General features: G+C 31.8%; 1 protein-coding gene and 1 long non-coding RNA gene across 4 annotated transcripts in view; one reads left to right on the forward strand and one right to left on the reverse strand.

The window, feature by feature from the left end:
* The window catches only part of LOC105341201 (protein jagged-1-like), a 332,190-nt gene that overhangs the window by 6,480 nt on the left and 303,294 nt on the right, over nt 1–22,416 (reverse strand). Inside the window, exons 2-4 of one of the 2 annotated variants that reach the window (XM_066076554.1) lie at nt 8,157–8,229; nt 6,920–7,033; nt 5,697–5,810 (exon numbers count right to left, since the gene is read on the reverse strand). In XM_066076554.1, coding sequence (XP_065932626.1) covers nt 5,697–5,810; nt 6,920–7,033; nt 8,157–8,229 — 301 coding nt within the window. The remainder of the gene's footprint in view (nt 1–5,696; nt 5,811–6,919; nt 7,034–8,156; nt 8,230–22,416) is intronic. The other variant, XM_066076511.1, reaches the window with a different exon arrangement.
* Nucleotides 9,090–21,750, forward strand: LOC136273011 (uncharacterized). 2 transcript variants are annotated; one of them, XR_010711138.1, is made up of 4 exons: nt 9,090–9,381; nt 11,958–12,111; nt 17,318–17,766; nt 21,295–21,750. It is a non-coding gene; the product is annotated as an uncharacterized lncRNA (long non-coding RNA). The 2 variants fall into 2 exon arrangements; XR_010711140.1 differs by lacking the exon at nt 9,090–9,381 and adding an exon at nt 10,789–10,806.

The following is a 22,416-nucleotide window of genomic DNA, read 5'->3' on the forward strand; positions in this document are numbered from 1 at the left end:
GCCGATCTGCAAATTTTTGTTTCATTTCATTTCTTTGGAAATGATAAGCTATAGACTATAGGGTCTTTTGGAAATGACTTCATATTAAATATAACTTTAGATATTATTAAAATACATACACACAAAATTATTTTGCATCCAAACTATGTCAACATCTATTATAAAATTTACTTGCATTAAAGTGAACAAATTATGAATCTGGTTTTTTTTTTAAACGAAGCCCTGGATATAATGAAATGTGTTCAGTTTAAATACATGTGTATCTATTATAGAAATCATGCATGACTGTTAATTAAGAAAACAATTGAACATACTTGATATATAGTTGGAAGTTTTAGATAAAATGTTTTAAATAATTTAGAGCCATTAGTATCTTCGTAGGGATCAAAGTGAGGGTCAAATTAGTCTTAAGTAATTCCAAGTAATTAGATTCATGTGTTGACTAGATTTAAATTTAAGCAAAAAAAATGCCTTCTGTGTTGTTAAATACAGTCCCTGAAACGTTCTACTTTCCATTTTTTTTGTGTGTTCACAGTGCGCTCACCGTGCGTTCACAAGCGCGCCGCTCCGTTCGCACTCACCGTTCACAAAACGCTCACTGTGCGTTCACTTATCGTTCGGTCCGTTTTCATTTATTCTCAATCGGAACTTTAAAATGATAGGGTGGTTCTTTGCTAGTCACAGCAAAATGAGAAAAGAACCCGAGCGAAAAGGTGGAAGGAAACTTACATTAGACATAAAACATCATCTTAATAAGATTTTAGTCCGTATAATTTAATGTCTACATTTCTGAGCAGGCAATGTCCGTTTTTAGTTGTTTTTAATGACTTCAAAAATTAATACCGTTGTGTGTCTTTACATCATCCCTATAAAGAAGTCATTTAATATATGTTTGATGAAATATGATGCGAATAAATGATAAAATCAAAGTACTGAAGTACTGACTGGATTTGATTTTATCGATTAATATTCATTTTAAAATCAACGACAAGTTACTTTGCTTGGCAAGTAGTTTATAAGCTGTCTTTGAATAATGCACATTTTTATAATATGAATTCTCGGACTTTTCCAACCAGAATTTTTAGAAAAACCCCGTATAAATCGTGTTGTGTAATAATTAAAGATAGAATTGATTCCATCAAACTATGTATAAGTAATCGAAATATTCAAAAAATTGTATGGATCCAAGCAATAATGAACTCTAGTCTCGTTTAACCAGATGCTTGGCCGTCTCCGTTAATCTCCAACAAGCTAGAGAATGTGTACACCAGCTCACGTGATAGCTTGATGACGCGACCTCTAAATACAGAATAACATCTGACTATTTTCAAGGTATTCATAAATGAAAGTTATTTAATAACTGTTTTTATGTAAATCAATGAATCATTATTTTACCCATTTTCTGTTATTCCCCGTATTTTACCTCATGTAGTGTGTAACCCTTGATGAGCCCCTATGCATTCCTTGATTTCTGATTGGTCAATAATATCTAGGTATCTTAAGTTATTACATTTTTAGCGTCCTGCATGTAAACACTGCAAAAAGTCGGCGTAGTTTTAAAATACTATCATATTATAATCTTTAATACTCGATCTTTTAATCATAGTCTAAGGATACTCGATACCCATGCAGAAATCGTTTTCGGGCATGGATTAATCCAGGAAGGTAATAATTTGGCATGCGATTAATGTAAGAACTATCTGAGAAAATATTAGTTTAGTTTAAGAAATATTTTATTCAAAAATATACATATAAGTATATAAATGAATCTGGATTGAACAGCAGGCAATAATAGCCTATATTAGTTCTCTCCATCTGAGATTAAGGTATAAATATTTATAATACTAATAGTATATACTTTCCAAAGACTTACATGGACACTTACTAACTTATAAAGAATATAGTAATAAAGGATTTAGATAAATAACAAGATAATGATAAACAAAAAACAAAAGAGGAAATAGAGATATATATACGCATATATAGTACTAGTTATAGTATAATAGGGACAGTAATTAGTTTATGTAAAGTACATTTAGCACAGTGTTACCCATTATTAATTTACATTTTAAAATCTTTTACTGTTTTTTAGAAATTGATGAACTTTGATGAACAAAAATTGATATATTTTCTGCTAGAGATAAACAATCATATCCATGTAGTAAAATATTAATATCTTTTGGTATGTCATGATAACTCATGTATCTAAACAGAGTCTCTCTGAGTATTATAAAATTGACAATGAAAGAATAAATGAAATGAATCTTCATAAGATTACCTACATCTTAAACATTTTCATGATTGTATAAATTATGATTATACAAGTCTGCATAAAGGTTACTTGAAACATTTCTTATCTGGCAATGAAGTATATTTACTTTTCTTTGTCCATGGTTGTATAATTTAGATTTTATTTTATTTACAAGGTTATTGTTTTGCAGGCCTTGCTCAAATTTGGCTACACTTGTTGCAGATTTTAAACTGTTTGGCAAAGTGTTCCATAATTTAACTGTTGAGGGTAAAAAACGATTATAATATGCAACAGTTCTGGTAATTGGAATGTTAAACAAGTTATTATTACGTAATGAATAATTGTGTGAGACTGGGAGACACTGTTCAACAATATCATACACATATTTGGGTGTATAATTATTCAGTATTTTATACATGAGTGTAACTTTGTGTTTTTTCCTTCTATCGCTTAACGAGAAAATATTCTTAGGGGTTGACGCCATGGGCAAAGGTACTCTTCGTTTTTTTATTTATCTATTTGACTACATACATGAGGAATTAATGTTGGAAAGAAGACGTGATTGTGTGATAGTACTGTTTGTAACATTCGCACAAGTCGCTGTCACACAAGTTGCAAAATATTTGAGGAGTTTAGTACAGCCCTAGAATGGATAGCTATTAACAAATTGGGTATTTCTGGGATGGTTTATATATTGGACGAATTTTTTTATATTAGAGAGTTCTAAAACTTTGGCATTATCAAAGTTTAAAGACTATATCAGTTTGTGATAAGTTTTATCAGTTTGGGGATAGGGGTACCCCTGGCTAATGATTAAACCAAATTCCCCTTACAAGTGATGGATTTTGTAGGAATTACTTTAGATATCCCGAAACAGGAAGCCCGTTTACCTGAGGATAAATTAGTTAAATGCAAAGAGTTGCTTGAAAAGTTCCTAGAAAGGAAAAGATGTTCATTAAAGGAAATGCAGTCCTTGATAGGTGTACTAAATTTTGCCTGTTCGGTTATGCAACCTGGAAGGGCCTTTTTGCGGCGGATGATTAACTTGACTATGCATATATGTAATGTTCAAACACATCTTTTCCTGACCACAGAGGCTAAGGAAGACATGAACATGTGGCTTAGTTTTTTGTCTAATTTTAATGGAAAATGTATTTTCTTGAATGAGGCTTTTCTGTCCAGTTATACTTTAGAGCATTACAATATTTGAGTTATCCCGGTGGCATAAATAAGTTTCTTAAAAGCCAATGCTTCAAGATACATTACATCGAATTTATCGATTATTTTCAAGAACTAAATCTTGTCAGCAGTGATGATTTGTGCTTAGGTCCAAACACTGTTTCACTTTCGGTTTGCCAGAGAACTGCATAGGAGAGTTGATTGAAATCAACTACCAAAAAGGCAAGAAGAACGTTTTCTTAAATTAATACATTCCTTTTCTCGGGGTGTCAACCTCAACTGTCACACTCCTAAACAGGCATTATTTTCAGGATTTTTGTCGATTTAAAAATGGCGTATGTATGTAGGCAGTTACTGTGAAAATTTTAGGTTACACAATACATGGATAAATGACAACAAAAATATATTTATTGATTCATTTAAAGACTTCAGTCGTTCAAAACAGAAGATTTCAATCAACGAACGATTCGATACATATACAAATAGACAAAATTATAAATAAGAAACGGGGCATTGTATTTCTTAACTTTTCACGAGAGGAAAAGGAAAAAAAATAAGATGGAAAAGATATTGTGGCTAAGAATCTTTCAAAAGTGTAGTGACAGCAGAGGTAAAAACAAACAATTATTTTTTTAACATTATATAACATTTTACTAAAAGATTTTTTTAGCATCGCATTCAGAACTAACTATTAAGGGCTTTATGGTAATTTTATTTATAAAGTATATTTCTACCTAGGGTCAGCAAACGTTATGTAAAAAAAATCGTTTACATTAACACTATTTTCATGTTTGTCCTGTCCCGGAATTAGAATCCCTATCCCGAGGATAATCAAGTTTATAATTGTCATGATTGCTGTATAGTCTTTCTTGATATGCTGTCAGTTTCTAATAAGTGTCAGCAGAAAAAGAACGATTTTTTAAACATTTAATACATGTATGTAGTAAATCATTTTATATCACCATTTTGCCTCTGACGTTAATTATTAACTCTGTACCCAGAAGTCATAAAATGTTATAATTTAAGTATAAAGCTTTATAGTTCTTCTAAATATACTATAGCATTGAATCATGATTTTTAGAAGTATACACTCTCATAACTGCAGCGGTGTGTGCATACAAATTGAGTAACGCGCGTTAGCGCGTTATGAAAATTTGTATGCACACACCGCTGCAGTTATGAGAGTGTATACTTCAAAAAATCATGATTTAATGCTTATATTTACATTTTTTTTTAACTTCTTGCCTTATCTGCAAATGTGATTCATACCTTAAAATTCCTATCTTATCCTAAGGGTAAGTTAATATTAATGGAAGAGCCACAGTAACAGCCACAAGCGTGAACTTTGATTTTCGCTTGTGACGTTGCAGTTTACAGCGTTCAACGTTTGTGACGTCATAATAAAACTCGTCAATTTGACCTTTGACTACTTGTTGCATTTAGAGGCATTTAAACATCACGGAATTTAATGGAAAAACACAGTAGAATGTAAATATAGTCAGTTTCTACTCATTATCAGCACGTGAAAAAAAAAAGATTTTTTAACATATGCAACAATACTAAACTAGCATTTTTGCATCAACCTAGAGATAAACCCCTTTAACACATGGAATCTACAATTATGGAATTTACAATTTTGGTAGAAATATTTTAAATATTTTAAAAGAAACGGCCAAGGTGAGTTTTCATTACGAAGTAATAAATGGGCAAAAGTTAACGCGCGACGGGCGTCGCATTAACACGGACGACGACGGTAAATACGAATTACAATAAGTTATCTGAGTGAATCCAGTGACCTAAAATTGAAATTACTTGATGTACTTTACACCAGTTCCTTAAATTTGAGTGTTTGAATATTAGATATAATTTCAAATACGTCAGCGTCAATTACAGCTTATAAATTTGTAAAACATTTAAAAATTAGATCTGACTTCTTTAAAAAGAATATAAACGTCACACATTCCTGTATTGATCTAATAATGATATTATATCCTACAAACAGAAGCTCCAACGAACAGTGTATTTCTTTACTCAAATAGAAAAAATAAAGTTGAAATAAAATGACAGTGTTTACAAGTATGAAACTGTATAGATAAGTATGGATTTAGAGAGGTAATGACAAACATAAGATAGGAAGGCAAATACACAGAAATAACAATCAGAGAGTTGATAAACATCAAATTGAATTAAGAGGCGCGAAGAAAGACAGATACAGAAAAGCAAGGCATTTTTATTTACAGAGAGAGGAAGAGAAATATACATTTACCTTCATTACAGAGTACCCCTGTGAATCCATCTGCGCATGTACACGTGAAAGATCCAGCGTTGTTACTGCATGTTCCTCCGTTGTGACAAGGATTGTCCAGACATTCATTGATATCTGAAAGTTAATTATGATTTTTAGCTGTTTATCTCAGCCATAACCTACACTAGAAAAACAATCAAAAAAATACCCAACACAGCAACATCAATACATAAAAATCCATGTAATAGTCCTCGTTCTGAAAGCTGACATGAATTAAAAAAAAACGCATTATTTCCCTTTAACTCCGACTACCGCAATATTAGTTATGGGTTTTCTGCTTGTCGCTACACACCCCCTATATAAGGCCAAGAGCTCTATTCAACCGTTTTCAGGTATTTCATACACCCGAACACGTTACATTGGACGAAAAGACGTGTAGAAACGCGTGTTGAACAAAATTAATATGACAACCACTAAACTGGCAAGGTATACCCAATGAAAGACGAAACAAAACAGACTGAAACTAAGGCATTGATACTTAAAACACCCTCGATAATTGTAAACCGTTCTCCTGTGTAGTAACTGTTATACCATGCGCAAACCAATGTAGCAGATCGAGCAATGTCAAAAATCGCATGGATTTTAGAAACGGGGCCTTTTTGTAGAAACCGATGGAACGATTACTTTAATGGATTAACTATCATTTAGCTATTGTGTTGGATGTAGTGACGCCGGGGTTTTCAAAAGGACGCAGACGTTATGCACTCTGTATGAACGACGTTCGAAGTAAGGGAGCGCATTCTGTGCAAAAAGTACTAATTCTACGGGAGTTCTTTTAAAGAATAAATTAAACTTGTATTTAATTGATTGTTGTTTCCTTTATTCTTAATCACAAACATTTTACTACAATGCGTAGTCCGCGTATTTAGAAGTCCGTGCAACCTGAATGCCTCGATCGGAAAGCAGCCGACCGTATCTTTCTCAACCGGTATATAAACCCCGATGGCAGTAGAGGAGCGATCGAAACTAATATTGCGCCCGAATGCTTTGATGAATTCATGTCAGCTTTAAAATATTACAATTTTTGCAAAAGAGAATTTGGTTTTAAGTTGGATTTGAGATATTATGCTTATTTTAACGGGAGGGACATTTTAACATTGACAACCTCCACATCTATAAACAAGCTTATTTTGCATTTGATGAAAAAAAAAACATAAAAATTTACGCATTTCATTGTCTTTTACCTTCATTACAAATTATCCCGGTCCATCCGGCGTCACATGTACAATTGAATGAGCCGGGTGTGTTCGTACATGTAGCTCCGTTAAGACATGGGTCATTCTGGCACTCATCAGTATCTTGAAATGTATAAAAGGTAAAAAAAAAAAAAAGAGGGAGATTTATTGTAACCGTTTTGTCTCGTTTTAAAGAAAAAGAAACCCTGAAAAAAGTATGGCTGGTAAATAAAAAAATTAAGCCATTTGCATATAAACAAAAAATAAAATGCCTGAACCAGGGTAACATCTCACACCTTTGGCTTGTCAACACACAGAATATGATGTTCTTAGACTGTAACTGGATTTTTTTCCAGACAAGTTATTTTTGTACAATAAATGAAAAATATCCTTTCACTTTCAAAGGATTTTGAATTGATCAACACGAGATTGTTTCAATAAAAGCGGTATATCTAAATTAGAGAGAGGTGAACCATTAACTATAAGTACACCTAAAACCTCAAAACCATTAAGTCTTCGGAAACACGACAGTTTAGTAATGATTTGAGATAAGTTTTAATCATAAAAAATACAGACACAATATACATTTATTGCATGATGGTGAGGAAAATATGAAGCTTTATTCCCCCAAGAAAAATAAGATTTCCCGAGGGCTATGCCCGAGGGAAATATAATTTTTCTGGGGGAATGAATCTTCATATTTTCCTCACCATCATGCAATAAAAGTTTTATTATACCGAACAACAAATGATTATACAACATACGTCGATTTTTGATAGTTTTTCGACAAAAATGTTGTGATTTTTGTTTTTGTTTTTCTGATTTTCTATCTTTGTTTTTATAGATTCAAATCAAAAAAAGTAAAATTTATTTTTGTAGCGTAAAGAGAATTTAAATAAATGATTAAATATTTTTGATTTGATCATATTTGTTAACATCGTATGCTCATATTGGCTTTTTCATACTTTTGGGATGAAAACCCCCCGAGATTTCCGAAAAGGTGAGACATGATATTTATTCCCCGGGAGACACTACGATTTGTTGCCTGGTCACGTGATTGTCCAGAACTAATCAGATGTCGCGTTATATAGAATAATCATATTGAGGTATAATAAAGTTTATCATTGAGTAAAGATATATCTTCACCATATAAAATACAGCCACGTAGTTTTTATTGAGTTAAGATATATCTTCTATACTCCGCCATAAAGAATACAGACACATAGTTTTATTATGATGCCGTTACCTTGTGACATCAACTTACTGATCTCACACGGTCCTTGAGCTCCTAAGAGTGCTCCATTGTGGCAGTTTTTGTTCTACAAATAAGAAAAAAACATAATAATTTACAGAGGAACATAACAATATGAACGAATGAGTTCATGACAAATAGAATGTTAAAAATGGATGATATGGTGACCATATTAAGGGATATACATTAAGCAGAAGCTATTAACAAGTGAAATGGAGCTCAGTGGCTTAACTATACTAATGTAACTTAGACAAGAAACAATGTAACACAAATCAAATAAATTTATTCGTAAATGACAATTTTTAAAAAGGCGTAAAATAAGTAAAAAGTGAAATAAAAATCAGTCGAGTAAAATTACAACAAAAATACAATTAAGTAAACTGTCCAAGACAGAAAAACAACTATAGATATCTTTATAATAAATCATCTTAGCTGCAATAATCCACAATTGTGAGAAGTATACACATCCATTAGATGTCCTTGACGCTCAGGTGCGGGAGTGATTTATATTAATTTAATCATAAATAATGACATAGACCTTTGTATTTATTACACAAGCTAAAACAATGTAGCTGTGAAATTTTTAAAAAATACATTAGGAACAGTCCATGTAAAGGTATTTTTTTTGTGTGTGCGTCAACATCACGTATTGAATTTGAACGACATATTTATGAATCGAATTAGTCGAACACTCTCCGACAGAGCTCAGAAAACGCCTCCAATGTAATGACATTGACAAATGTTAGAATATTTATCATTATTCAAAATGGAGTATCTTCCAATAGTTGAAGAATTCGCTAGGCAATCTTGAAAGTAACACTTATAGTATATTTATCTCCTCGCGCAACTGGTTGTGAAGGGGATATAGCATTGCTGCTGCTGTGTGTGTGTGTGTGTGTGTGTGTGTGTGTGTGTGTGTGTTGGTTTTACCGATGCTCCGAGGACGCGAGTGTATAAAAACACCTTTACTCCGAGGACGTAAATTTCTCCCGAGGACTTTTTTCGGGTCCTCGGAAAGATTCTGTCCCAATCAACTCAAAATGACGAAATATATCATGTGGTGAAATTTGGTGAAAGTCCTCAGAAGGTCGGTAAAATGTGAATGTGCGTTTCCCGGTCACACAGTTTTATCGGACGCCATAACACACACTTGTTGTTTTCGATGCGCGCGCATCTCGGCGGCGGAAGTGATGATCAATCAAGATCTCTGGAGGTCGTAGTAAGTTTTTACAATATTTTTATATAATATAGATTGTTTTATCAATGGTTTAAGAAGCGAAAGTGATAATTAACAATAGTTAGAATATTCTTATACATGTTTAGTTGTAATTCAAACGCGGGGGTGTTAAGGAAGCATATGGAATCTGAGTTACATGTAATTCCGTGAAATCACAAATCTTAGTTATTATGTACATATTTAAATATCTAAGCAACGAAACGGAGATCAAAAACAAATAAAAAATACTGAAGACAATTTTTTTTCCAGAAATTAGTTTGTATTACGTAGATTTACACATTGATGACGTCATGACTTAAAGTTGAATGTCGTGTGAATTTGATCGAAAAACATTGTAAACATATTCAAAATATAACTTATCTAAGAACTCTAATAAAGTATTGTGGTGTGATTTATTGAGAATTGAACATAAGAATACTTGGGGAGATGTTAGTTTTATCAATCATTCGCTAAAAGGTATGTAAATTTGCTTTTATTTCTCGGCCAGGCTTTCCTCTGTCGTTGTTTACGATATAAAAATCCGACTAGAACAACACTACCCCGTATATATTGAACTTAAAATTTTATACGTATCGTTAGTTTGATCAATGCTTAAATTGAAAATAGCTAGAATCCCATGTTGTGTGTTGTTTTGATGCAATTTGCCGTTTTCCGTGCAAACTATAAAAAAGTTGGGAAGGTTTTTCGAGAACCGGATAAATAACTTTTTAATAAGGAAGAACATAGAATTCTAGCAGGGGTTTTGATTAAACTAAGATGTTTTGCTTTCACTTGTTATGTTTATTTTATTTTTGAAACCGCGGGGTAGTGTTGTTCTATCTCATTTTATGTTAAGGAATATACGTAAGCTATTTATAGTTGTCACGTGATAATGCACCAATGTGGCAGTTATGTACAACCCGATTTTATTGCACTGACATCTATTTTAAAGGATAATACTAAGTGTTTGATCTTATTCAAAATAATTATTAAATTTCACGATTTTGAATATAACAGTCAAAATAAGACGCTAAATTGCCCATATGCTTCCTTAACACCCCCGCGAACGTAAACAAATCCAAATGAAATGTTTTGAAACCTACATACTCTCTATGATTATATTGATCTATAGTTTCATTGTGCTTAGTCTATCGTTTAAAATCTTTTTATCCAGTTCAAATTCTTTATTCGATTAGATTAGTATATACCATACAAAGTATATCTTTATTTTTTTAATTACAAAACACTAATTCCATAATTTCAGTTACAAAACGAGAGAAAATGTGCTGTTTGAAGGGCATGGTCATTACATTAGCCAAATATTTTCATATTTTGAAGTTTAGAATACTTCTTTGAGGAGTTTTCATAGCCAGCAAAAAATTGATTCACTCGTCGGATTATAAAGTGATAGAGAGCTCACAAATCCTAGTAAGTTATATAAACATATATCAAGCCATGATTTCGGTTACATATTAAACGCCGAGTTCAAAATGTAATTATTTTTTAAACAAATTCTAATGTATCAAACCCTGATAACTGTTAATTTGTGTTAAAAACGAAACAGCAAAGATAAAACAGAGTTAGAAACAGAATATTAACTGGATTATTTAACAAAAGATCTGACATCTACCCTCCTGCCCCTCCCCCCTGAATAAATAAATAATAAAACACTATCATACTGTGACTGATATTGTACCAGTAAATAATATACAAACATGTTCATTTATTTTAATATCATTAATAATTAATATAAAGGCATTAATATTTATTTGTTTTCAGAAACTATAGAATTTATCAATTATAGTGAAAAACATGTGCTTTTTTAAACTTTAGTTAGTATCATGAATTCTAACGCATCTCAAAGAAATATTGGTCATATAAAATCCTTAAAGCTGCTTTGTCCATTTTTTTGGTTTTTACAGTATCAAATAATTTTCCATACAAACCAATTATCTTAGAAAGTTATGCACGTTCTCCTATTTACACCAGCAGAGTCGGTCTCCTTTCAATGTTAGAAATATTCAAAGTAAAAAAATTAATTTCTTTTTGGGCAAATGAAAACACAAACTAAAATGCATCATGGGAATGTTTAGAAAACGGAACCGTTTAATTTACTAATTTCACAAACTAATTTCACAATATTTTTTAATACATGTAGATATATTTATATTCATTTATTTATTTAAAATTTAGCCTATTGTAGTTGTAAACTGGGGCTATCATTCATGTGCGTCGCGGATCTACAGTGAATCAGGGGTCCCCCCTCTACCTCTGGAAATTTCTGCATTTTAATTGAATTTTACTCTTTTACTCCCACTGCACAAAAAAAATTCTCTTACACCCCTGATTGTGGAAAAATGCAGGGTCCGTGCATGGCTCGATAGTTTGTCAGCCCGAATTTTCGCGAATCTTTTAACAAACATTCGTTTTAACATAATGCTATTAAGTAAAAGATTTACATCTATGTAAATGTCAAGATATATATTGTGAATTAATGGCGAGTTGATTATTATATCAATCCCCATGTTTGTTTACATATCGGAAACATCCCTAGTACGAATTAATTTTTTTTTCGTCAGAAACGCCGCCACTGTCCAGCGGGAGAGAAAACTGTCAGTTGACCATAGCATCACAAGTTACTGTGGATTCTGGTTATTTTAAAAGTGAAAATCATGAAGAACTTTCGTGTATTATTTAGGGATGGAGGACGGGTGCCATGTTTACATTCGCAACGTAAGTAGGTCAGACTCGGTCAGATTACAATAGTCAGCTGTTACACATACTTGATACTATGATATTTGTTAATCAGCTGTTCAAGTTCCTGCATTTTTTACTAGGGAATAACAGTTAATATAATATATTCCATGTTGAACTGTGCAAGACGAACTTCTACACATGCATGATCTATGAGTAATGTAATTGCAGGTTTTGGTAAATGTGAAATTAAGAAATACCGGTAAACAGAATGAATTTAAACATTTTCCAATCATGAATTAACTTTATCCATAAACAGGTTAGCATATCTCAACCTCAAGGCTTAATATTTTAGACCTAAATCATATTTGATAGAAGATGTCTGTGTATAAAACATGATTTTTTATGCTTTGAACATGTTGAACAACATGGGTGAGGCAATTTATACATATACTGGCGTGTGACCAGTTCTCGCCGAGTACCATTTCTCGCCAGTACATTGTGACGTCATTTTATCAACACATAAAATTATAGACGAAAAATGACATCACAATGTACTGGCGAGAAATGGTACTTGACGAGAACTGGTCGCACGCCAGTACTTGTTTTAAAATACTGTCAGATTTTCCTTCTTGGCAAGAGTCAATGATTAATTATGTCAGCTGCTCACTAGACTCAGTCAGCTGGTTACTTAAAGGCCGAACATTTTACAAACGCTCCCTTTTTTACCTGTACAAACTTCAAAATAATGCCGCTTGTCAATCAAGTTTGAAGCAATCGCACCCATGAAGTTTGATTGCAGTGATCGTCCGAGCGTGATCTGGCCAGGTCCAGGTCCGTGGATTTCTGTTTACTAGCAATTTACAACGTCATCTTTGATATCTTCCGTCACATATAGATTTTTTACATAACTGGTATTATCATTGTTTTAAAAAAAATAATTATTCAGTAATTGAATGAAAATACAAAATTTATATTTGAATCATGTTGAATGTATATTACCTAATAAATTCCACAAAGATGAATGAGCAGCCCAAAACATATAAAGTTTCTTTTTTAAAACAAACTTATGAGCTATTAAAGCTGTATTTACTGGTAACACACTCAACTGGTCACTCGAGTATCCAATGCAGAAAAAATGAAATTCCAATATCATTTTTTTAATTAAAGAAAGTAAACATATTCTAAAGCAACATTGTCTAATGATGTTGTCCATACTTAACACCTCTGACATATATACATTTATATACATATATAGCATTCCTTATTTCAACCTTTTTATATAAAATCTTGTTTCATTGGTAACAAATAAATTGGCGAACTAATTGTACCTAGCTGAAAGGTTTATATGATACAACTGTAACTAAAGATTTTTATAATGGCAAATGACTTGATCCCTATAAAATGATAAATGAACATTATATAGAGCCTGTTTGGGAGGGTAGCAGCAGAGAGAGAGAGAAGAGAGAGATATTTAAATTATCTTAGTCATTGACCCAATTGTTATTATTAGTCAGCCCGCAGGCTGACTAATTAAGTTAGGATGAAACTTCAATTGCGCTTGCTTAAATTGGTATTCTGGGAAGGAATTATATAGACAGTTCGTGTTGGAGAAATTCGAAGAAGTTATGAAACTGGTCAGTTTCTAGGTCAAATTGCGCATCGGAAGACTGCCAATGGGAATTGTCTGCAGCCACAGTCCAGACTCCGTGTACCGTATATTTCCCGACCTCTTAGTGAGATTGGAAAGTAAATATATTGGTAGTGGTTTGCGACGAGACCATGAAATTCATAGAGCTATGTTTGCAATGTGACAACTTTAAGCATTAAGTAGGTGCGCAGTCATACATTGCATTTTCACCACTACACGCTTATCTCCTCACCTACATGTACAGCCATATAAAAATAAAGGTGCAAACTAAAAGTGAACCCGCATATTATTATTGTTCTGGAAACTATTTATCTTGTATTTTAATAGATTGTGTATTCTCTTTGGACCTTTCTTAGCTATTTAAAAAGCTATATATAACCTTGTTTCAGGATTAAATTATCCAATTTATACTACTGATAGTCATAAAGGTCTTTAAATTCTATTTGTTATTATAAAAATTCCATAGTTATAACTAGCATTTGGTATTTTCATTTTTCTGTGTTACTCATTTTTCATCTAACACTGTATTTTGTGCAGATATTGTAAAGGAATCATTAAAATAAATATAAAATGATTACAAAAAAGGTACGTAATTATATAAGACGTTCATGTGATTTAAACAGTATATCATGTCCGATATCAAATCAGATGATCTCAGTTGGATGCTATTTCTAAACAATAAAATGTTTTCTTTGGTGCTGAGTCATGTGGATACAATACCCGCAACGTTATTTTTTACAAGATTAACAAACGGATAGTATTCACGCATAATAGATTCTGAATAGGATTATAATGCACAGTAGAACAGTATATACTCGCATGATACGATTGGATTGATTCATGATAGAAAAAGATAAAATTAATGATGTTCATAATTGCTTCAAATGCTCTTCACAATATACCTTATAATTACTGTACAGAATTTTATTTACATTTATTGAGTTGTTAATCCTAGCTGCGTCATTTATAGAATATACAAACATAACAAGTTAAAATTTATTAAGGAAAAATATGAGCTTAAATGATCAATAATTTATCAATATTGGTAACATTGTTTTCATTACCAAACACCCCAGCCAATCACCGCAAACATATCTCATCTCGACATCAAATCACATGGAAAATAGCAGGTTTATTTAAGTAAACAACCTCCGATCCTCAGCAATATGTTCGATAACTCTTAATTATCCCGATTTCTTTTATTTGTACCATAAATCTGACTTTTTTTTTTTACATACAATGTTAATTAGTATTCTACTAGTGGGCTAGTATAACCATTAGTCACACAACTAAATGCTTCATGGCGTAGTGGATCCACGGAGCACTCCCACTAATATACATGTACATGCATGCCACTGATGCACCAGTACTTTTTTTTGAGCTCAACTTTTTTCTTTATTTTATTATATCCATCATACTAGGCAAATTTGCAATAACTTTGTAAAATGCATGGACACCATCTAAAAATTCATTTTATTTCATTTATAAAGGTTGATAGAAAAATATCATTGTTATGATATGAAAAAAATACTTTGAGGCTGACGATCTTAGAACCTTAAAATGAAACTCTTGTTTTAGATAAGTATAAAATCGTTTATAAGTACCTTCTTTTTGTAAAAAGAATGCATCAAATAACGATCGAATTGTATTACATACAAGTTAATGCTTACTGATCAGTTATACACTGCGTACGGTTTAATATATTCAACCTATAGGTAAATATGTTACCTTGTTCCTAAGAACTTTGATTGCTAACATTAATCTTTCATTTCCATTGCTTAAAATGTGATTTACATGTAATATTTTATTTTATTTTAGTCTAAAGAATTTAGAAATTAGTATGATATAATGCTGGATTGTATATTGTATATTAATTGTTTGATAACTTATCGTATACGGTGCACTGAACGACTTGTAACTTCAAAGTAAAGTACTTGCATGTAAAATGGTACCAAAGGTTTAACGCGATCGAATAAATGGAAAAACTGTTAGAATTGAACAATATATAAACCTGATAAGATTAACACACGATAGGATACTAGGATTAACGCACGGTAGAAGGTTATATATACGAAAGATACAATAGGATTGATAAACTGTACAGGATAGGATAAGACAGGATAGGATTGTAAAAAAATATGTTGCAGGTACTGTGTGAAAGTTATAACACAGCCTAGCATTGCTGATAAAAAACACAACTTGCCTTAAGGTAGCTCCATACTCGTAAAATTCTCTGAGGAAAGTTGAAAAACCGAACTGATTTCGACTTAATAGACTTAAATGTCATCAATTGTTAGAAAAAATATACATGTCATCACACTTTTTGAGATGCCAGATAAACATAAACTAAAGCATATTTTAGCATTAGAAAAATGTATTTTTTTCTGTTAAAAGTAAAATCTTGAAGGCAGAAATTTGTTTTTCTTGTTTAATTTTAATGTCAACTTTATCAGAAAACTAAAATTACAAAAATATTTAAAAATTAATCGTTGGAATAAGAAAAACTATAGCATTTAGACATACAACTGAGAGAAAAGTCAGAAATAGAGTTATTTCCCCTTTGCATAGATAAAATATATAAAAATTTGGAAATTTAGTATAAAATTAAGTGCGAAAATATCTTTAACATACCAATAATTCTAATTACATCCATGTGATTATATTCACATAAAATAAATAAAACTATCTTGCACAATTTTTAAAGAATTCAAAGTTTTACAAAAAGGTGTGACGTCACAGAACACTGGATCTACTTTAACATGTATTTTTTTTTCTGCAACGCTAGATACCTTCATAGCCAGAATGAAGCACCAAAGAAAGCAATAAATCGTTTAGATAAAATATACCTACAGTTGAACTTCGATATCTCGAACACTGATATCTCAAATACAATTATGGATATGTCGAAGTGATTTGTAAATCACAACCACTTATTTTTTTAAGTGTGTTACCCTCGATATCTCGAATACTCGGATATCTCAAAGTTTTTAAACAGTCCCATCTAGTTAGAGATAACGAAGTGTGACTGCATTTACTTGCAATGAAAATTAAGGTAAAAAAGTTTATTGTCTCTTGAGACAGTAACTATATCCTGAGGTGAAGCCATGGGAAATAAGTTCTGTCAAGGGGGACAATATTAACTCGCTATTGTCTGAATATAGTCGGTAAATACTGTAGATATCTTGTTATACATTGTACCAAAGAAAACTTTATTTGTCGGTGATGCAGATTTTCTTGATGGTAAACAAATTAGAGTCAATCAACAGACTTTGAATTTAACATAGCAACTGGGTTTACAACAGAGGTGTTCTGAGATTAAAAATGAGGGAAATCAAATGCTGCCAGTGAATGGTTTCTATGACTTTTCACATTGGGCAGATAGCAAAGAAACTATTTTACAGTTATTGAGTAGCATATGTTTATTCTTGTGATGCATGACACATGAATATATAAACACTTGATCCAGGGCATACTCACAGTACTGCCTATACATATTGCTTTTTGTTGGAGATCATTCATATAAAGTAATATAATTGTAATTTTATTATCTAGATACCGAGTATTAAAAAAAACACTTTTCAATTTATTTTTTAGGAACATAAGCAGACCAGTCTATTTGTTTTCTGGGGGATATGACGATAGGACCATATCTATAGCTGTGTGATGGGAGGTGAATTTCATCATGACCTGATGATGGAAGAAGTATAATTGACAGAGTATCATGGAATCCTTGTAACCAACCTTTTCTTGTTGATGTGGATTTTTTAAATTAAGGAAACTGACTAAAAAAATTACATGCTGAAGGATCAAGAAAATGATTCCAATAAAAGAACTAAAAAGCCATTTCACCAGTTAAAAGTGTGGATGATATTCAGTGTGTTCAAAAAGTTGAATATATATATACACAAAAATGCAATGATTAGGATGCAAATTTGATACAGATTTAAGAATCATACAGTGTCAAGATTCATCAATAGTGTGAAACAATTTATCAATAATATGGCAACATGCGACTGATATTGGATTAGACATCAACTTATGAGGTACGTATTTTATATATATATATTAACGTGTTTAATATGCCATTTTAGTTAAATTGATCAAGGTAGCTAGCTTGCTTAATTGGTAACGTTACATTAATTTATTAAGATTTAATCTAAAAAGTACGTAGCAAATTCATACAGGTTCATTTTTGGTATACGCAATTATTTGCAAGTTGTATATTTAAGAAGTTTCTACCCCTGATATTAGTCTAAGATTGACAAATGGGCAAAAAAATATGTATTATACTTGATGAAAAATTATGATTTAAAAATTTTGATTACCTAATTCAGTAAATATGAACAAAAGTCACAATCTGCAGTTCACAAGCCTGCAGATACATGTACTTTAAAATGTTTAACCACTGAGCTACATTGATGCACCAGACAGGCTTGAATGCTGAATCTGAGCCATTACTAAGGTTTCAGATGCTGGATGAGGTTAAGATTTGTAGAGCAGGTGTAAGTCTTTGGTGCAGGTGCCCTTTGATAGCCATTTCTAAGTTACTACTGGTTCTAACTTCACCAAACTTGTATGGATGGTGTGTCTTATACATGTAATACTGATGCATCTGACAGGCTTGAATGCTGAATCTGAGCCTTAGTTTTGGATGCTGGAGGAGATTAATTTTTAATAGCTGGTTAAAGTTTTTGGATCAGGTGCCCTCTGATGATTTTATCTTAGTTATTACTCCTCCTAACTTCACCAAACTTAAATCATATGGATGATGGGTCTTATGATACTGATGCACCTGACAGCCTTAAATGCTGAATCTGAGCCATATATATAGGTTTCAGATGCAGGATGAGGTTTTAGTTTTTGGAACAGATCACATGTTTTATAGATAATAGCTTGCATAGTTGATTTAACTATTAATATAAATGTATCGCAGAGGAAGCAGCCTTATCTCTATTATCAAGGATGCTGACAAAATATATCTTTGTAATTTATTATTACTGGTCCTAACTTCACCAAAATTGTATCGATGATGTGTCTTATGATGCTGATTCACCTGACAGGTTTGAATGCTGAATCTGAGCCATAGGTTTTAGATGTGAGATGAAGTTTAGTTTTTGGAACAGGTCACATGTTTTAGTTATAGATACATGTTATAGCTTGCATAGTTGATTTAGCTATAATATAAATGAATCACAGAGGTAACTTCAGAGCCTGATCTCCATTATCAAAGATGCTTAAAAAAGCTCCTACCTCACTCAAACTGCTTGATGGATGTGTTTTCTGTTAAATGATATAGCATGATTCCTATGATATAGTATTGTATGATATGATACAGTATTGTTTTATATGATACAATATTATATTATTTATTATATTGTAAAAAGTAATATGATACAATATGATATTGTATCAAATGTTTGTACATTATGATATGATATTGTATCATGATATCGTTATGTATAGTATTGTATGATATGGTACAATATTTATATAATAGTGTTGTGTTGTGCATGTACTATGCCTAATTAATAAATAGTAGTCTGACAGGGTTTGTTACATAGTGCACGAGCCGGAGGCGAGTGCACTATGTATCAAACCCTGACTAGGGTACTATTTAGGCATAGTTACATGCACAACACAACACTATTGTTATTAATTATTATGCCAAGTGTTGTATATACTGACGTGCTTTGCTACAAGTAGCTGTGATGTTTGAGTGTTGTCCTGTCCCAAAAATAATCACCGGAAAAGCTAGCGTTTGTTCTTTCAAATTAATCAATTGATTTCAAATTCATCGATTATTTAATCAACAAGTTGTTGTACAATTAAAAAAAATCAACAAAGGATTATGTTCTTTTTAATTAAGAAACAAGAAACGTTTCACCTTACCGAGAAAACTCGAAATGTTTAGCAGACAAAATCTCATTGAATTTTGTTCTTGTACATTCTTTATCAAGCGTCATTCCAAAAAGCGTTTTTGTGATTCTCATGTTGAATTTCTTTCGAAATTGTTTAATCCATTTATTCAAAAGTTTATCAAAACTTATATAACTTATAAAATTATCGTCAATAATGAGATGTTTTTGGAAAGATTAATAATTTCAATTGCTTGATGTCAATCGTAAGTTTCTACGTTTTATATATATAAATACCGTCAGATGCATCATCGGATGCTGTAGCATAACAGTAACGCGTTGGGCTTCAAGACGCAATGCTTTTAGTGGCAAGAGTTCGAAACCCGCTATTGTATCAGATATGATACAGTATTTTATAATTTGATATTGTATTATATAAATAGTGCCTGTTTGGGAGGGTAACAGTTGAAATTGACACCCCTCAAAAACCATTGTCAGCCGACGCGAAGCGGAGGTTGACAATGGTTTTTGAGGGGTGTCAATTTCAACTGTTATCCTCCCAAACAGGCACTATTTATTTTGTTATACTGAATGTCTTAATTTTGAAGAAAATTTTACTGCTTGCATATAGGAATAACGTGAATTCTACAGCGAACCGTACGCGCATAATTTTTTCGCGCATGTAACAATTTTTAATGTTACCCGTTGCTAAGTGCGTTGCTAACGCTGAAGGTAATAGAAAATATTATGAACTGCGTCTTAACCAATCAGATTTCAGTATTTAACATGAAAGTATAACAATATATAATGAATTACTATGTCACATGATATGATATCATATGATATCATACAATATTGTATCAAATTATACATAAAGCTAGTATTGTGTATCAAATATGATACAATTACATACATGTACAATATAATACCATTCTATATTCTTTCTTTTATATTGTTCTTAATTTGATTCTAGAACTGATATTTTGTATACTGGTAAAAACTTGTATCGGAAAATTTTTTTAGTCGGTTAATATTTCAAAATAAACCTTGTATCTAGTTGTATTTTCAAATATATACCGTTGATTCCTTATTTGTGCAAACCCCTCTTATTTTATGCAAGTACTTACATGTAATTCCATGATATTGCAGTTGTGTATTTAATAGCTAGTGCAAAATAACTTCTATCCTAATTTCTTATAGTTCAAAACTCTCAGAAAATAATAGTGAGGTTTTAAAATCCGCTTTGCGTGCTTCTCGTGTCATTTTATGCGAATATCAATTCCTTGTGTTTAATTACATGTAGGAATCTACAGTAAATTGATTAAAAAGATAACATCTGTCAGGTTTCCTACTTTGTGTTAGCTTCCGAATCCCTGAATTTATAATCTCACCATCTACAATTCTGCTGTTTGGGATACAACTACATGTATGTATACATACATCGATCTTAAATGTATTTACATATAAGTACATGTAAGAAAATGTGTCAATTATACTCAATGTGTAGCCAATCTCAAAATTACACTGAAAACCTGAGTTCAGTTGCATGTACAAATGTTAAATACTCTTCTTCTTTTTTTACCCCTACACGGCCTTTTATTTGTACATTGACTAAAACTAGAATTTTATTTTTTAATAGTTACATGTATTTGTTACTAGTTATTGTTTTAAAGTTAATGTAAAAATACTATGTTTAAATGTAATATTTCTTTTTAGGAAATCTCAAGAAAAGAGTTGGACATAATACCAAAGATATGAATGAAATACAAATGGAAAAGAATCACCATGGCCCATACTAGATGCAACTTGAAGTTGAACACTTTCGTGCAATTTATAATAACTGCATGCTTGATAAATTGGAATGATAAGTTTTCAGTCCATACATATAACTTAATTTAATTTTGGGAAATTTAATCAAAGCTGAATTTAAAATTGCATGTGAATGTTTATTTTTGTATGTAGTCAGTACATATTATATTGTGGAATCATCGTGGTTGTGGGGGACCAATGTTCATGGCTTTCGTGAGTAACTGGCTTGCACACAAATTTACATCCCCTTGAATGTATACACAAGCAAATATTTAGTATTTATTGATAAAATAGAACTTGCTACTGAAGAAATTACCTCCCCATGAACTAGGAACAGTTTGGTAACCAACGGACATTGACCCCCACAAATAAAAATGATTCCACAGTACTACATGTACATAGAAATTATCATAATTAATTTAGCGTCTAAAAATGAACATGTCTGAAATATATTTATTTGAAATCATTTAAGTTTTGTTTAAGAATGAATTTGTTACAGAGAATAAAAGCATGTAATCTAATAACAAGGTTCATTTTCATTGTATATTGGGCCACTTTTTTATTAGTTGTTTTTCAAGAACGACTGACCAAAATTTTAAAAAATACTACAATATGTATAAATTTGTATCAAAATGTGTCTTTAATGTTTATATTTTTTGATCTACAGACCAATTTAAAAAAAAAGGTCTTGAAAAACAACTAATGGGAGAACATTTAAGAGGGTTCGATGGTCATGGCCATTTTTGGACTCTATTAATCTTCTTTAGAAGGAGCTCTATAGTATCAATCAGACCCAACCTAACACCGGGTTAACTTTTGGGGTTTACTCTGGGTTTTCTTTTTGAAAACTTGGGTCCACTCTGGGGTTACTTTGGGTTTACTTGGAAATTGCTTTTGAGGTCAACTACGCACTAAAGTGTGAAGCAGACCTGTCTTTTATCTTACTATCCTACTGTCTGTAATTCCTGCCCTATGTATATTTCGAATACACATTTAGCGTCTGCTTTCAGAGGTATACCTCTGACCGGG

Source organism: Magallana gigas, chromosome 1 (assembly GCF_963853765.1).
Source record: "Magallana gigas chromosome 1, xbMagGiga1.1, whole genome shotgun sequence".
In the NCBI taxonomy this organism is placed as follows: Eukaryota; Metazoa; Mollusca; class Bivalvia; order Ostreida; family Ostreidae; genus Magallana; species Magallana gigas.